Here is an 18,658-nt window from a genome sequence, read left to right on the forward strand (position 1 = left end):
CATGGTCCCTGCTCTCCAGAAATGTATAATCCAGCAGGGGAGGCAGTCCTTTTAGGTCATGATTCAAGATGGAGTGTTGGCACCAGTAATGGTGTATGTCTTAGATGTTCATCTTCATGATTTGTTTCTTAATTTCTTTGGAGCTTGGGTGGTTTATCTTTGTTTTAGTTTAGGAAGCAAAACTGGAGACTAAATGCAACTATCTGTTAATGTTCTGTCCATTCTTAATGGCTTGATCCAAGAAAATGTTTTTCCTCTGCTGCAGGGAACTAGTGGACCAGTGAAGTCCTGACTTGTCCCTTACAAGCGCCATATATGCTATTGTACATAGTGACCCATTTATCACAGTGATGGTACCTTCCGGCGTTTCAGGGTCTTCTCTAAGTCATTTCTGTTTTTCTCCATTAGGAACAGAAGTGTGAGCATTTTCAAGTTTGCAAGCACTTATCTAAGTTTGTTGCTTTGTAGGTGAAATGTGTTTTGATCATTCAGATCTTTTATCCTCTGTTTTGACTAGAACCTTATTGGTTCTATTCACAATTTATTCCCATTAAAATAGAAGATACATTGTTTACAAGATACCCACTTTGAATGTGCGTCAATATTGCTAAAAAGAGTGAATAATTTTTATACTTTTCTTAAAACATAAAAGTATGTATTTTGTGTATGTAATTTTTTTTTAAATCTCTTTTTGAGGAGAAGAACCATTTAACAAGGTCAATGCTATAAAACTTTCTTTAATTAAACTGTTAAATTTAAAGCAGACCAATCAATAACTGATTGGTCTGCTTTAAATTTAAACTGATAAATTTAAAGCTGACCAATCAATAACTGATACGTTACTATTTTATGGTTTCCCATGGTGTATTAATCACACAGCTTACACGCTAGAAAGAAAAAAAGTCCTATGGATGTGGCATTCTGGGTTTGGTTTCAACATAACTGAAATGAATTTAGATCAACTTTAAAAAGTGATTAAGAAACAGCAAGAAGCAGTTCAGCTTTAACAACAGCAGTGCTCCTGGGTCTCATTGTGGTAAAAGTACTTTATCATTATAAGGCTTTTTCTTTTTCATTATCATTGTATCTCACACCATAGCAATTACCACAGTCTATCCAAATTATCAGCCTCCTTGACGGAAGAAAAAGCTCTTCATCCAAAATTCTTGATTAAGTTATTTGTTTCATCACATAGGACAAGACATTACATTGGTCTCTGGAGAGGACCAGATGAGTCAGACGTATTCATCGCTGGCACCGTATACACGCTGATGTTAAGCGTGATTTCAGTGACCAGAAGACCTTTGTAAAATACTTCCAAAATGATACGTTTTTTAAATAACACAAAATCACTTTTCCAATGTGTTATTCACCAGTTTGTATTTGCCACTCCAGCTCATTTGCAAATGAGCTCAAGGTGCTTCCTTTGGAAGGACACACACACGGAAGTTGGAAAATAGCCTTATGGTGCTAATGTGCTTTCCTTCCTTTTTTGCCCTTCAGCATTCATTCATCATCGTACGACTGGCTAACATCATTATTAATACCTTCTTAGCATTTTACAACAAGCTTCTGGAAGAAAGTGCATGGTGTTGGCTTGCTTGAAAATAACCTTGCTTTGCTTGTTCTGCTACTCTACATTAGGGGAGAATTTCGATCGCCAGGCCAGCCTTCGGCGGTCTCTAATTTACACAGACACTCTGGTAAGACGACCGAAGAAAGTCAAAAGGAGAAAGACTATTACAGGAGTCCCTGACAGCATACAGAAGGAGCTAGGTATGGCTCATCAGAACTGTATTCTGTTGCCCCTCATTGCTACTCACCATTACTACGCTAACCTCATCGGTGATGCTTATGAAATCGATACATTCTGATAGCCTTTTGGTACCCCAGAGGGCCAGCTTCTTTCCTGAACGAAGCACTGGGTGCAAATCTTAACATCCCATGCAGATGATTTATTCAGTTTTGTTGAGAAGGTAAGAGGAAGAGCCTATATGAAAACTAATAATTGGGATGATAGAAATTTAAGTTATGTCATCATCTCTATGTACCTTGAACAGTGGGCATTCCCACAATAAAATTTACTTTCAATTTAGAGCTTAAGTCTTCATAAAACCAAAAACTTATTCTAGGACTTCAAATTATGAATAGAGACTTCATTAGTTGTACCGACAATATTGGTGGCATTTTGTCATCAGAGACAGCAGTATAGCATAATTAGTAAATACCAGTACAGTAGAAAATAGTCACTTATGTTGGCTAGTGCTTTATTGGTACTTCAGTGAAACAATTTCATAGCTTTTTGATTCAGTATTTTTCAACCTTTGATAAAAAAAAGAAAACGAAAAAAACTTTCGACTGGTGGAGAGGGTGATTTACTTCATTATTCACTCATCTATTTTGTTTCTGCTTATCTTTATATATGCTTTGGATAATCCTTTCCTTCTTTTCTTTCTATATTCACTTCCTCTCCCTGTTTTTTCATGGCCCATCAGGAATGTCTGCCGAGATAGCAGGGCTAAGAGCAGGGGCTCTGGTGCCAGGCTGCTTGGATTTAAATCCTATCTCTGCCAGTTACTTGCTGGGTGGCCTCAAGCTGGTTACTTCACCTCTCTGAGTCTACTTTTTCATTCAAAAAATGTGGCTGGTGATGTTACTAGAACCTACCTCATAGGGTTGTTAGAGGATTTAATGAATTTATACAGATGAAGCCCTTGGTGCCTGGTACTACTATAAACGTAATAGCTACAATTACAATTACTGTATTCAACTGAATACTACCTATCTTGAAACTTGCCTTTTTCTTTTTGGCCAACCTGTGGACTCCTTTCCTTATAATTACTTTACCTGGTCTTTTTAATTTTATTTACTATTGAGGGCTATACTCTAGAAACTCCTAATCATTATTTCTGAACTTGCCTATTAGTCTTTTAATCAAAATGAGTTTATCCTAGCAATATTGGTACATGTTATAGCAGTTTGAGGTAGCATTTCAACTTCCAGGTGCCACAGACATCACTCCTGTGTGTTTTTTCCTAACACCCTTGCCTAAATGCTTTGTATTAGGGAAGGAAGTCTCACTCTTCTTCACCCCGCGTCTTCTCTCTTACTGCCATCCAATTCTACAGCATGTGGTCTCTGCCTTCCAGACTGTAACAACAATGGTACAAGAGTAGCGATGCTTTTCCTCTGCTCTAGGTAGCTCCAGTAACCCCGATGACATACGGGTGCGCATCTTATCCCATAACACAGGAGTTTAATCACAAACAGAGGCAAGATTGCATCCACAGATAGATAGATAATTTCACAGGATTTCACAGGATTTATGAAAGTTGCTTCTGGTTCATGCCCTCACATCTGCCTCCTTTAGTGGGCCAGGGCTCCTGTATCCCATTCTTTCAGACTCTATTTTTCTCTCTCCTTTAGATAACAGCTAACTAATTTGAGAAAAAATAATATGTACTAGTATGTTCAGCAGATATTAATGGGCTAAGTTTTTTTTGTTTTTGTTTTTGTTTTTATTTTTTTTATTTTTTATTTTTTTGGCTGCATTTGGTCTTTGTTGCTGCGTGCGGGCTTTCTCTAGTTGTGGCGAGCGGGGGCTACTCTTCGTTGCGGCGTGCGGCCTTCTCATTGCGGTGGCTTCTCTTGCTGTGGAGCACAGGCTCCAGTAGTTGTGGCTCGAGGGCTCAGTAGTTGTGGCGCACGGGCTTAGCTGCTCCGCGGCATGTGGGATCTTCCCGGACCAGGGTTCGAACCCGTGTCCCCTGCATTGGCAGGCGGATTCTTAACCACTGCGCCACCAGGGAAGTCCCAATGGGCTAAGTTTTTACAGAACTCCGGTAATATTTATATTTTAACTGATCTTCTAGGAGATGAGCCTTAACCTAAAAAAGTGACTTTAAAGACAGCTCTTTGCAAGATAACAAGGTTGATGTTTCCAGGTAGGCTACGTTTTGAGTGGCTTTCCAACCAATATGGGTAGGTTTTGGATGGCTTTGTGCAAGGAGTATAAGAATAGTTTGGCCTGAATAAAGATAGACATACACATAAGTATTCAATATGAATTATCTATCTATCTGTCTATCTATCCATCCATCCATCCATCCATCCATCCATCCATCCATCTATCTATCTATCTATCTATCTATCTATCTATCTATCTATCTATCTATCTATCTATCTATCTATCTATATATCTATATTTCCAGAGCCTCAGAGTTAAGAACTTTTATCACTTTTATTACTGAACCAACCAGTATGGAGCCAGTAACTCAGTTGCCTCTTTGACCTTACTGGAAGGATCTGATCAGCTAGGTAAATCATATCTTCTGTAATTTTAATATTTTTAAAACCAATGATAGAGTCTCTAGGGCCTGCATTCATTTCTCTTTTGCCTGTAACATAGGAACACCACTAATCCTAGTGGAAAGACAATAGCTTTCCCTACATCATCTGTGTTGTGAGTGTTAGCAGATGTGAGACAGTTGATGTCATTGCACAGTTGATGAAATGTCCTGGATCACCACTGGAGGACAACTGAGACAGCTGTATCTAAGTTAGAGCTAGTTTTTTAAAAAAAAGACAATTAGACAACCACTCTAGTTTTATAGATAGGGTAGTTGGAAGGATTCATGGGTAGAGTAAGGCAAAGTAACATTTGAATACAGTAACATATAGCAAAAAAATTAGATCTTTTCTTTGTTCGTTCATTTGGACAAAGGTTGACCTTGCCCTTTCTTCTAATATTTTGTACTTATAAGGTGTCTGATTGGAAAGCTTTGTGCTAGCTAACTAATGATTATCAAAAATAGACACTTCATGTTTTCTTTAAAAATTCGTCTTCCTTAGATATAAAGCGTAGGGAAGGATGGCTGAGTCAAACAAGTTAGATTTTTAAAGGATACGATTATCTGAAAGAAAGACATTTAATAGGAAAGATGCAACCTGTCCACTAAACACTGCCCAAGTTGTTGGGACTTTGGATTTTTAAAGTCTAACCAGGGATGCTCCCAGAAGTAGAGAGTTAATTGTGCTTAATTATATGCAGCTTTTACCTCAAAATCTGTAGTGGCCTCGAGAGACCAGTCAATATATAAAGCTTTAAAATCAAGGTATGATATTTTCTGTTTAAAGCATATTTATGGTATATAATGTGTTGCCTTCCATTTAAATAAAAGGCCGAAATTTCTAACTCGTTCTTTACTCTCATCTTAAACGTACATTGAATTGTATTTGAATGACCTGTTATGAGGTTTCATCTTTTAGAATCAGGTAAGATTATTTTGTTGGTATATAATGATTGTTTGGCTGCTGAATAATTTGGGTACTCCTGGAACTTATCCCAATATGGATTCCCCAAGCAGAAAAGGCCTTGTTTAAAGGAATGCCCTTCTGAATAATTTTTGCTGGTTTGTACTAAGAACATTACTTTAGACCTGACAATACATTAAACCTTAAGTAAAACTAACTTGTAGATTTCTATCATTTTTGATTACATGTGTTTTTTAAAAATTGGGCAGTCCTTGTAGTATTATATAATAAGTAAAAGAAAAAATATGTGTAATTATTTTAAAATCAGGTAAATCCCATCAAGATTTTTAGCAGCACCTGAGCAGACTATATTTGTTTGTAGTTCTATTTTTGTAATTTTTGCTGTTTAATCAAGATAGCATTCATCTGTGTCCTGTAATATTGTCACACTTTTTCTACTGTGAAAATTTTGGAGGATCTCTCTTGGGAATAGAATTTTGGTGGTCCCTGTGATAAATAATATCAGAGTTGTTTTATATATATATTTTAGAGGTCTTTAGAAAAGCATTGTTATTTTAATTAAAAAATAGTATTGAGCTCTAGGTGGTAAAGAAATGGCTGTAGTCCCATTTTCAGAAGCCTAGAATGGTTTCACATGCAAAATTGTTACCTGAAAGAATCAAGACTTTGTTTATGGCGCTTAAAGACATTTAAAAATCTGCCACTGACCTCGTGTAAAAACTACTACAAATTTGCAAGAAAAAGATATTAACATAATAAGGTATGCTGAATGTTTGGAATTGAACTGGTGCAAACTGATACAGAACTACAAGTCAACCCCCCACCTTCTAAAATACTAAACCGCAAAAACTTGCACGTTTCTTCTTTCCTTAAAGTGGGTTTTTCTTCTGTTCCTGCCCTTTTGCCCACTTCCCCTCTTTCTGAGGGAGAACGTCACATGTGCACATGTGAGTGTGTGTGTGCAGTAAGTATACTTGGCAGAGGGTAGGAGGAGGAAATAGATCCTCTTTGCCAGAGATACAGGTACAAAAGTGATTCTCCATCATCACAGTGAAGGAAAGAGCTTTATGCTGGGGAGCCTTCATTGCAGGGTAACATCTCCTGTGCATTTGTTGCAAGACCACTGCTGCCATTTTAGCATTGTGCTTTGCTCCTTGGGTGAGCTGTGCTATCCAGTCAGGGACATGTGCCATATGATGGTTAATTTAAGTGAGGTAGGGAGGGAGATCTCAGGAATCCCGTCATCACCAGTGTCCTTGTCCAGGTAAACAGGGATGCCAGTTGGTCCTTGTTGGATGATAACAACATAGAAAGAGTTATGGTTTTGCTACTATTTTTCAAGATTTAATTTGTCCTAAAGATTACTATGCATGGATTGATTTTCTTTCTATATATACTTTGAGTAAGTTCTTGGCTTCATGATTTTTTTTTTTTTTTTTTTAAGCTTCTCTTCTTTCCTAGGTAGCTTGAAACCTTTACCTACACTTAAGGATTTTTCTCATCCATTTTCCTCCCTCTCTGTAAACCCTGCCTCGTGCTGCTGCTGCTTCTTTTTTTTTTTAAACATACTATTCTTTCTGTTCGGTTACAAAGCTCCAAGAAATGAATAATCCTAATCTGAGGAAGTGTTCACTGGATCTGTTCCTGCTGCTTTTTCCCCACCAGAACACAACAGATTGCTACTGAATTTTGAATGTCATCAACAGACAGATGATAATGGCTTAAGATGGATAATGAAATGTTTGAAACACAGATGGGCCTGTAAATCATTTTTCTTTTTCTTAGGATTTCCTTCTGACATAAAAAATTAATGTAATTAACAATGTTTTATACCAATATCCCTCATAAATGGTATCTCTGTAGCCCTATTGTTGAACTGCTACATTCGTCTGTCTTTGGAAAAGACAGTCACTGCTTGACGGCTGTTCTGTGCAATCACCAGGTGGGTGAAAGGCTACCTTTACGAAAAGGAGGTTATGTGAAAAGTAAACCTTCCAAGAAGCACTCAGCTTTGATCTCAAAGGGAGTACCTGAAAATCCTATATGCAGCACTTAATCTATAGGAGGATTTGAAGTATATATTAAGAGAAGTACCCAAAATTCATAATAAGGATTTTCATTTTAGGGGCTATCAGTAACTGTCAATACTTAAACTTTCTCTTAGGTGCTTACAGGAAAAAAGAAACCAGACCAAATAGAAAAGATTTTTTTCTTTTAAGTACAACAGAAGAGTCAGAAGGGGGTGAGAGATCAAGGTAATGAACTAAGATACTGATTTTTATTTTTAGGTGACAAGCCTCTTTCTGCTTTATCTCCAGCTTCGGGGGGCACTGGCCAAGATGCTGTTGGTGGCCACTCAGTGGACACCCCAGACCACTACTCTACGCTCGGAAGGCTCGATAGCTATCGATTTGCTGGGCAGCGCTCAGAAACCAGGGATTCCAGCTGTCATACTGAGGAAGTGAAAATCGTACCACCTTCGATGAGAAGAATCAGGGCGCAGAAGGGGCAAGGCATTGCTGCCCAGATGAGTCACTTCCCAGGCTCCTCTGGGAACATGTCTGTGCTGAGTGACTCTGTGGGCGTCGTGTTCCCTTCTCGCCTCAACAGTGACGCTGGTTTCCACAGTCTCCCCCGGTCTGGAGCGAGGACAAACGTTCAGTCCCTGGAGCCACGGCTGGGTGCCCTGCGCCCTGCAGAAGACGCAGACGAAACTCTCGCCTACCAGAGGGGTCACCTGCAAGTAGACGAAGACTTCGGACATCTAGGAGCTGCCCCAGGGACTGGAACACTTTTGAGGCCCAAATCCCAGGAGCTGGGGCACTTGGAGGGTGAAAACGTAACAAGCCCGGCGTGCGTAGTCTCTCCTCACGCGACCTACTCCACCACCCTCATCCCAAATGCCACGCTCTCCTCCTCTTCAGAGGTTATTGTGATTCACACTGCTCAGAGCTTAGGGCAGCTGGACAGTGAAATTACCAGTTCATCTTCATACACAAAGATCAAACCCAGAGACCACTTCCTCTCCCGGCAGAAAGATGGTCATCCTTTTCCCCGTGGTAACTGGACTGAGGGGCACGCCACCTTTTTTTCACAGGCCTCAGACCCTCATTCGTCCAGTGCAACCACTCTGCTGTCCCTCTGCGATTCTGCGGTCTCTCTAAATACGCCCGCAAATCGGGAGAATGGGTCCCAGGCCATGGCCTATAATTGTAGAAACAACCTGAGCTTCCCGGTCCACCCCCAGGATCTGAACAGCAAGAGTGAGTCCAGTTATTCAGGAGGCAGGGGACACGGCGGCAGCGCGGAGCCCTGGGAATACAGTGCCTCGGGTAGTGGGCGTGCGTCCCCACGGAAGCCACATTTGGCAACTCCTGGTTACTCCACTCCTGTAAGTAACATGAGCAGTGGCAGTTTGGACCAGACGTCCAACAACGATGATGCCAGGGCCGTGTATCCAGAGGACCACGATGGCTACTACACTTCTCGGCACACCAACTCTGGACACGGACCTGGGAATCTGTACAATAGCAGCGATGGCTTTGGGAACCCGAGGCACAGCGTGGTCAATATTTTTGATGGAAGAGCGCGGAAGAACCAAGGGGACCGGTCGAATTGCCGAGACAAAAACCTTTCTCGAAACATCTCTCTGAAGAAAGCGAAGAAGCCTCCCCTGCCACCCTCTCGGACAGACTCTCTGCGCAGGATTCCCAAGAAGAGCGTCCAGTCGAACGGGCAGGTGCTGAACGAGAGCCTGATCGCCTCGCTCCAGCATTCGCTGCAGCTGAAACTGACGGGCAAGGGCGGCAGCTCTCCCTCCCAGAGCCCATGCAGTGACTTCGAAGAGCCCTGGCTGCCTCGCTCCCGCAGCCAGAGCACGGTGAGCGCGGGCAGCAGCCTGACCTCCGCCACCACCCCCAACGTCTACGCCCTGTCCGGGGTCACACCGGCACAGAGCGACACGAGCAGCGTCAAGTCCGAGTACACAGACCCGTGGGGTTACTACATTGACTACACGGGCGTGCAGGAGGACCCGGGGAACCCAGGCGGGGCGGGTCCAGCCGGCAGCGCAGCGTCGCCCGGAAACGGGCCAGGCCGCCATCTCCCGGAGGGGTCCAGGGCCGCGGTAGCCCCGGTGCCCGATGGCGCAGTCAAACCAAAGATCACATCGCCGGAGAAGTCACACAGGGTCACTTCTCCATCCAGTGGGTATTCCAGCCAGTCGAACACACCCACAACTCTCACCCCTGTGCCTGTGTTTTTAAAGTCAGTGTCACCAGCCAATGGGAAGGGGAAGCCCAAGCCCAAGGTGCCAGAAAGGAAGTCCTCTCTGGTATCTTCAGTATCCATCTCCTCCTCGTCCACGTCGCTTTCCTCCAACACTTCTACGGAAGGAAGCGGAACTATGAAGAGGCTGGATTCGGTGCTGGCGATTCCCCTTGCTGCTCCTCCTCTCCCCTCTCTCCCATCTCCTTGTCCCAGTGACAAGTCTCCTTTCCTCCCTCCTCCCCCTCCACTGGCAGATTTCCCCGAGGGCTCGCCTCTGTCCGGCTCTCCCCTCTTCCCCTCGCCACCACCGGAAGTTCTCACTCCCTTCTGTCCCCCCACCAACGTCTTCTTTCCTCCGACACCTACAGCACTTAGCCCCTTTCTTCTGGACTCATCTGCTTCCCTGCCACCTCTACCACCTGCCTTACCCCCCTCGGTACCCCCGCCTGCCCCACCGCTTGACCCCAAATTGATGAAAGATGCCAGGCCTTCTTTCAAAAAAGCTGGCCAGCCAGAGCCCTCCCGGGAGGCCTGCAGGCAGCCTTCCACCAAGGAGGAGGGCGGTAGACCCCCCATGCCCCTGATCACCACGGAGGCGTTGCGGATGGTGCAGTTGCGGCCGGTGAGGAAGAACTCAGGAACCGAGGTAGCACTGTTCCGTGAACATGCATCTCAGGAAAAACGAACTCCGGTTGTTCCCCAGTATCATTTAAAACCATCTGCTCTCCTGAAATCCCGAAATAGCATAAATGAAAAGGAGAGTGAAAGCCAGCCTGCCTCCGCGACAAGCTCGCTCCCGACTCCTGCCAAGAGCTCGACTCAGGGTCGCCAGGACAGTGTAGCCGAGCGTGGCCTCCCGAGCCGCAGCCCGGGCCGCGCCGGGGAGGCAGAGGCCGGGCCCGGGACCGCCCCGCGCCATGAGCCACCCGGCCCGTTGCCCAGCAGGAAGCCCCCCCTTGTTTCCAAGAAGCCCAAACTGTTCCTGGTGGTGCCACCTCCGCAGAGAGATTTCACGGCGGAGCCCGCAGAGAACGTGAGCAAAGCGTCGCCCAGCCCCACGAGAGGAGAGGCACGAGAGAGGTGTGCAGCCGGGGCTGGTTCCGATGAGACCGACTCTGGCATCTCGGTTCTTGCGGGAGGAGCTGCAAGATCTGAGTCCCTGGGCAGAGTGGAAGCCAATGTCCCCATGGTGCAGCCCGATGCCTCGCCAGCCCCCTCGCGGGAGGAGCCGGGCGCCGAGAGCAGTGCGGACGCCGGGGACAACGTGGAGAGCTGTTTGTCTCTGCAGGACCCAGGGCGTGAGTCTGGTTTTCTCTTGTTCCCCTCCGACCATATGCAGCCGAGGCGAACAGGGCTGGTGCACGTTCACGTTCACGTTCAAGCCAGCAGTATGTGGACTCCCTGTGCTGCCTCGTACTTAGGTTACCAACTTGGCATTTCTATGAAATTTTTTTTTTTTTTTTTTAAATCTAGATCTAAGGGTAGAGCTTACAGAAGCGCAGAAAATAGAGGGGGTGGGGTGGTTGGCAGCAGGCTGGGTATTAAATAGCAGTGAGTAATCCCCTGGAGAGCTGCAAAGAAATGTTATAACAAAATTTAAGAGAGATTCAGTCAGTTTATCTAGACTTTAACAGAAAAGCCTGAGCTTTGACTGTCATGCTTGTGTCATTTTCCCCATCTTTGTAAAATATCAAACTACAGGCCCTACTGCCTCTCCCTGTGATTCTCACGTTGTCAGAATGGTAGGGAAGCATATTTGGGAGCTTGGCTACAGACTGAAATTCAAGTCATTTGTGCATCTTGTTCCTGCCTGCTTGTTTTTCCATAGCTGGGGTACCGGAGGCTGACACAGCCGGTTCTTCCTCAGAGGCCTGTGACTTCTGTAAGGAAGATGGGAGTGATGAGGTGATGACCCCCAGTAGACCCCGGACCACAGAAGACCTTTTTGCAGCTATTCACAGGTATCCAAAACTTTCTTCCTCTTTTTTGCATCTACTTTATGAGTCCCCCTTTCCAAATCGTTTCTCAATGTATTTTTCTTTCTTGTGGTTTCTGCTGTCACCCAATTAGGCTTCACTAACCTGATTATTGATTTCTTAGTTTGTTTCTATATTTTTATTTGCCTTGACTCCAATTTCTGTTGTACTTTGTTCCACTGATTTTTATGATGATATGAGGGACAGAGGCTCAACGTGATGATGCCATTTGGTTGGCCCTTCTCTTACTAGCAAGAAATGCAGTGTCACTGTATTTGATTGGATATTTACAGGAGTTGGGTTAGAGTAGCCAGTGGTCCAGTCCAGGATGAGGGATGCTGTGTTCTGTGGACTTAAGATGCACAGACTCGCTGTACAGGACTTCTTCTTTCCTAACAGTGTTTGGTTTTATTGCTGTTATTATTTTCATTTTACAGAAAAACTAGGATTTTATAGTGTAATATCTTTGGCTACTTAAATGTTTCAGTAAAAGTACATCTTTTTTAAGCAGGAGCAAAAGGAATTAAACTTGCTTGTTACTATATACTGCTAGTGCCATCTACTGGCATAAGAAATTATTGGGTTTAAAAAAAATGTAGAGTAAAATTTTCAAAATAACTGCCTGAACTGTTGTACTTTTTACATGTGATCACCTTGAAGAGTGAATATGACTTAGCCCTAAAGTTTTATTTATTGCCTCATTTTTCTGGCTATAAACAGTTGAGTACTCCCACAACGGTGTCATTGTGAAAATGAATATGATTGTGTTCGTGCAAGGGCTTTAAACTATATGCTGTATAAACCCTTTACTTCCTTCTAAAATTCTTTACCATAGTATTTCAGATAACTGTTATGAATGCCCCTGTGCTGCCAAGGTCCCTGAATCAAGGTCCCTTTTTTTCCTCCTGAAACTATACATCCTGTAAAATCATTTGATTCTCTGTGTAAGTAACCTGTGTCAGGAGTGCTTTCCCAATTCTTGGAATCTAACTGAAAAGGCTGTTATTGCATGAGATGGAAAGCAGAGGCTGTGCAGTCCCTACCTGCGATTCCTCGTGCAACATGTAAACATCTAACTTAGGGGGGAAAAACCCAAGCTGATGAATTGAGGTGTTTGTCAAGAATTATGTTCTTTAACTCTTGACTCCACTATTGGTATAATGTCCCAATAGACCCTAAAGACTGCCTCTTTAACATTGTCTGACCGCTCTCTGTGCTCTCATTAGAAATAAAAAGGTAGCTAGTGATCACATTATTCCTCCAAATAGGGAAATAAAAATTCCACATCCTTTGAAAGCAACTTCAGTGACATGTCTAGAGGTTTACGCTGATGTTTCTAACTCGAGTCATGCTGGACACCTAATGAGCTCTCAATGATTGTGTAACTGTTAGGAAATTCTTCCAAGGCTCAACATCTCCCGTGTGGTATGGGATGCATTGGGTCGCTAAATATGCAGGCATATATATTTAAGACAGCATCCACAGAGAAGACGTGTCGCCTGGTTGCTCTGTGCACTAAATACTTGGTCTCAGAGAGAACCCAGCTGTTGTGGGGCCACATCACCACACACTTTTCCTAACAAGATACCGAGGATCTCCTCTGTATTTTACTGTGGCAACCTTCATAAGGCACTAAAAGACTGTGGTTTCTCCTACCAAGGAGTTACATCTACTGCAGATGCAGAAATTGGCCAGTCTGTATTGTTCTGTGTACACGATAGAAGGAAAGACTGAGTAGGGTATGGATTACAGAGTGAGAGCAAGGATGCAGGCTAATTTTTAGTAGATGGATGGATGGATAGATAGATAGATAGATGCAGGCTAATTTTTAGTAGATGGATGGATGGATAGATTAGATAGATAGATAGATGCAGGCTAATTTTTAGTAGATAGATAGATGCAGGCTAATTTTTAGTGGATGGATGGATAGATAGATAGATGCAGGCTAATTTTTAGTAGATAGATAGATAGATGCAGGCTAATTTTTAGTAGATGGATGGATGGATAGATAGATAGGTAGATAGATGCAGGCTAATTTTTAGTAGATAGATAGATGCAGGCTAATTTTTAGTAGATGGATGGATAGATAGATAGATGCAGGCTAATTTTTAGTAGATGGATGGATGGATAGATTAGATAGATTAGATAGATAGATAGATAGATGCAGGCTAATTTTTACTAGACGGATAGATAGATAGATTCAGGCTAATTTTTAGTGGATAGATGGATGTATAGATAGATAGATAGATAGATAGATAGATAGATAGATGCAGGCTAATTTTTAGTAGACGGAGAGTTAGATAGATAGATAGATAGATAGATAGATAGATGCAGACTAATTTTTAGTAGATGGATGGATAGATGGATAGATAGATAGGTAGATAGATGCAGGCTAATTTTTAGTAGATGGATAGATAGATATAGATATAGATAATATATTAGCAGACATAATAGGAAGCCATCTAAAGTCTGTGATTTTTAGGGCTTTATTTTATATCCTTCAGTACCTAAGCTAATAATCTAAAGTAAAGAATATCTAAATTGAAACACAGCTTTCAAATTTTATAATGCAAATTAATTCACTTCAGATTTAAAGCCAGATGGAAAATGTAGAACACCAGTTGAGGTGTGAAGTTTTTATCTTTATTGAAGTAATTAGTTTTTAAGCCAGTGTTAATTGTTCAAGCGTTTTTTTATAGCCATTTTCCTTAGAAATACACACACACACATATTTATAGTCTGTGTGTATATATACATACATATATGCAGAGAATTCATATATTTAGTTTTAATTCTCATTTTAGTGGGCAGTTACTCTTGAGAAACAACAATACTTTTATAAATTCCCGTCTCCTGTCTTCATTCTAAATCTACAAAGGTTGTAGCTTTAATCAAGCATAGCTATGGCTTGTTATGTGGATCTCAGCACACCCTCTCCATTTAAAAGCAAACAGAAAAGCCACATTTAAAAGCCACAAACCAATACCTACAAGAATCAGATGAGCAGAGATGTCTTTGGGAAGCAAACAGTATAAATTGTGAGGTCATGAGCTCTCCTGGAACGGTACTCCATCAGGTCCTACTTCTTGTATTAAGCCGTATGACTTCACTCTCTAGACCTTGATTACCTTCTCTGGTCAGACCAAACCACCTACATGTTTTCCAGTTCTGAAATTCTGAGATGTTATTGTTTCTGTGGTTTTTGTCAGTGGGTCAGCAACTTAACTCCAGAGCAGTGCTCTTGTTGACAGTGGAATAGAACTGTTGAACCAAAGTACCATAGGCCAGTCTTTGCTGTCCCAAAGGGGCTGGCGCTATGTCAGCTCTGGCCACCCCCTTCAGCCTCTTAATTGGGTTTTTACCACTTCCTGTCTTCCATTTTAGTGGCTTCTTTTTGGCCAGAAGCACAGAGAGGACCCTGGGAGCACCAAGCCCAGGGCAGCCATCATGGGCCCATCCTCCCCTGTGGCTCGATGTGCAGGACAGGTAAAAACAGCACTGAATCCTGAGCTGATAGCAGGAAGGAAGAATTATATTTCCCTAAATGACACTCAAAGGTTTGTTAGGCACCTACTCTATGCCTGACACTTTATGGCTGTGACTGCATTTATCTTTACTGATAAGCTCTGAACTGTCTACTGTTATTCCTCTTTTCCAGATAGGAAACAGGATCAGAAAGTTTAACTTGCCCCAGTTTAGAGAGCAAGGAAGCTTTAGCAGTGGGTGAACCCAGGTCTGTGTGACTCCAGAGGTCCTTTATCTCATTGAATCCTCACAAACCTGTGAGGTTGTTATCATCATCTGCATTTTACAAGTATGAAAAACTTGTAAATAGATGAGTAACTGGTCCAGGGTCACACAGCTAGAAGTTGCTCAGATTCAACTCTTAATTTCTATGTTCAGATAGCATCCTCTCAACCTTTGCCGGTTGCATGTTCTGGAATTTTATAGCAGAAAAAGAGGTATAACCACATCTTAGTAAATGTATCAAGTTTCCTTAACAGCCAGTCCGCCTGCACTTAGCTGAGAGATTCCTCCCACACTGAGTTGTTGATATGAAGAGACCTGCAAGGGGCCACTTGGCACATCTGCTTTATTTTCTCTAGTGCATTCTCAGCAGAAGACACATTGAGCCAAGGAGATTCTTAGAGACTGGGTATAAGAAATTCCCCCAGGACAATTTTACTTTTCCTGAAGGCCCCTCCTCTTTCACATTCTACCCACATCCCTCACATTTGCTTGCTTGGCTAGTGGTTCTCTGCAGTCAGCCAACAGGATCTGATGTAGAAGGTTTGCTCTTATTTTCCGGAAAATTGGATTTCTAGGAGTTGACGAATGGTCCAGTAAGAGCCAAGGAAAACTGGTTTTATGCCAAACTCTAGAATGATGGAGAATGTAAAGTTGCAGAGTTGTTCTAGAACCTAAGGTGGGGGCCTGTCTTAGTATGTGGGACAGTCTAGGAGTTGGCTTATCTATTAGGCCAGTGGTCCCCAACCTTTTTGGCACCAGGGACCAGTTTCGTGGAAGACAGTTTTTCCACGGGGTGGGGGGGGGGAGGGATGGTTCAGGGGGTAATGCGAGCGATGGGGAGCAACAGATGAAGCTTCGCTCGCTTGCCCGCCACTCACCTCCTGCTGTGCGGCCCGGTTCTTAACAGGCCCCGCTACCCCGCGGCCCGGGGGTTGGAGACCCCTGTATTAGGCCATTCAAGTGCCAGCACCATAAAATTCACTCAGCATCAGTCCCATATAGAAGAGTTAAGTAAGAAATGGCAATTATTAAAAATGCTGGAAATGGTCCTATCCAAAGTAAGATAATATGGTGTTTGAGATTTGTTTCAGAATAATCCAGTGAGGGTAGAAATGAAAACAGGGTGGCCATAAGTTAATAATTATCACAGCTGGGTCATGGGCACACATAGTAATACAATGAACTATTCTTTTTGCCTGGGTGTTTGGTACTTTCCATAGTGAAAATAATAGATGGTGACCTTAATGTGCGGTGAGAGAAGCAGGGTGGATGTGGTTGGCATCCAGTGGCCCACCAGGAATTAACCTTCATCTTAACGTTCTTAAATCTCAGGTCTAAGAGGAAAGTCCTTGGCCGTAAAGATTCCGATGATGATCACTCCCGAAACCATTCTCCCTCTCCGCCAGTGACACCCACTGGTGCTGCCCCCAGCCTGGCCTCCCAGAAGCAAGTGGGATCGATTCAGAGAAGCATCCGGAAGAGCAGCACCAGCAGTGACAACTTCAAAGCTCTGCTGCTGAAAAAAGGGAGTCGGTCAGACACCAGTGCCCGCATGTCCGCAGCCGAGATGCTCAAGAACACAGACCCCAGATTCCAGAGGTCAAGGTCGGAGCCTTCGCCAGACACCCCCGAGAGCCCATCAAGCTGCTCCCCGAGCAAGAACAGAAAGGCCCAGGAGGAGTGGGCCAAGAACGAAGGCTCGATGCCTCGGAGTCTGTCCTTTTCTGGCCCCAGGTACGGCCGCAGCCGAACTCCGCCTTCCGCCGCCAGCAGCCGGTACAGCGTGCGGAACCGGATCCAGAGCAGCCCCATGACCGTCATCTCAGAGGGCGAAGGGGAAGCCACGGAGCCCGTAGACAGCAGGGCTCTCCGGGCCCTGGGCGCTGCGAGGGGACGTTCGCTGGAAGCACTGGCGGGGGATGGCGTGGGTGAGGGCAGCCTGCTCTGTGCAGGGGAGCCCGCTGCCTCGCGGGGGGCGCAGGCTCCCGGCCCCATGGAGGGGCGGCCCAGCGCAGAGGGCACGGATCCATCAGAACAGCGCGGAGGTCCCCAGAGGGAAGAGAGTTAAGGGCAAGAACCTCCCAGGTGATGTGGGGAGATGTGCAGCACATCGCTCTGGGAAGCCTGACAGGTACCCTTCCCTGCCTTGTCCCTGGATCCCGCTCAGCATCTGTGCTGTGGGCCCGGCATGGCCGACCCCGCAGCGGAAAGGGAGGGCTATTTAGGACTCACTTGGCACTTGCCCTGTGGCTTAAAAGCAAGTAGAAGCTTAACCTCTAAAAGTGCTTCCTGGGGAAGATTTTTTTTTTTTTTTTCTCTAAATGCTGGGTGTGTGTGCAGGGATGTGTATGTGTGTGCATTTGGAACACTTTTTATGTTAAAAAAAAAAAAACAGCATGTACAGAAATAGAGACAGCGTTAAGCCAGGTAGAGTAATGGAGCCTTCTGAGCAAGGTGGTAACTGCTTTAAAAGTATTATGTTTATGGAAATTAGTGAGTTCCAGAAGAAAGGAGAGGACCATTACTTCTGAGAAAGAGGGGGTAGATTTGCTGGTTCTGAGCGCACAGAACGGGTGGGGATGTGCACAGGTGTGCTTTCAAGGGGAGCCATGTAGTGGTTACCCCAAAAAGTTGGTAAGGGGTTAAGTGACTCATTGGTTCAGGTACTTTTTTCTGGGGAAAAAAGGCTTTGTTTCTTTTTTGTAAAAATGACAGATACGTGGACATGGCAACGCTGTAACTCGGAGTCTGCTGCTGTGCAGCCACAGACACACAACTTCTAGCCTGGTTTGTAGAAATGTAGGTAATTTTTTAATGACTTTCCTCCTTGAGCAGCAGCTGAGACCTCCGTGGAGAGCTGAAATGACAGTGGCACACACAGAGAGGGTAACAGATATGAGAGAAGGGGAGAGGAGTAAGTGATACACTGCTGGAATTTGTTTCCTGCTTATTAAATAAAATTATTTTTCAGAATTAAATTTTAAAACTTGCACTACAGAACTGTGGATGGAGCCTTTCCTTTTACAACTTTTTTTTTTTAAACCAGAGTTTAAACTTCCATTTGGCAATTTCTTATCACTTGAAACGTCAACATTTGCTAACTTTTGGATATCCTTTTGGTTACACCAAAGAAAAAGTTAATGCTATTTTTCCTTGAACTGCCTGCCGTATCATGTCCTCATTTAGAAAGGTTTATCACAATCTATTATATATTATCTTACTTTGAAGAAAATGCTGAATAGCTCTTTTTGGTCAAATAAACTGATAAAAATTGGCAGGCCTTGGCTCTTAATTAGCCCTGGGAAATGAATTTTTAGATTAAAAAGATTTTTTGCATCATTTGGTTTGTGTGTTTTTATATTTTTTACAAATAATTGAGTTCACTAATT

At 43.6% G+C, this 18,658-nt stretch overlaps 1 protein-coding gene across 3 annotated transcripts in view; it reads left to right on the forward strand.

The window, feature by feature from the left end:
* NHSL1 (NHS like 1) overlaps positions 1–18,442 on the forward strand; it is a 233,096-nt gene extending 214,654 nt beyond the window's left edge. The window contains exons 5-8 of one of the 3 annotated variants that reach the window (XM_061207472.1): positions 1,645–1,776; positions 7,593–10,841; positions 11,372–11,504; positions 16,602–18,442. In XM_061207472.1, coding sequence (XP_061063455.1) covers positions 1,645–1,776; positions 7,593–10,841; positions 11,372–11,504; positions 16,602–17,337 — 4,250 coding nt within the window. In that variant the 3' untranslated portion in view covers positions 17,338–18,442. Of the gene's footprint in view, positions 1–1,644; positions 1,777–7,592; positions 10,842–11,371; positions 11,505–14,903; positions 15,006–16,601 lie in introns of all 3 variants that reach the window. The other 2 variants (XM_061207471.1, XM_061207470.1) reach the window with 2 other exon arrangements.
* The last annotated feature ends 216 nt before the right edge of the window (positions 18,443–18,658 follow it).

The sequence above is a fragment of the Eubalaena glacialis genome, chromosome 12 (assembly GCF_028564815.1).
Source record: "Eubalaena glacialis isolate mEubGla1 chromosome 12, mEubGla1.1.hap2.+ XY, whole genome shotgun sequence".
In the NCBI taxonomy this organism is placed as follows: domain Eukaryota; kingdom Metazoa; phylum Chordata; class Mammalia; order Artiodactyla; family Balaenidae; genus Eubalaena; species Eubalaena glacialis.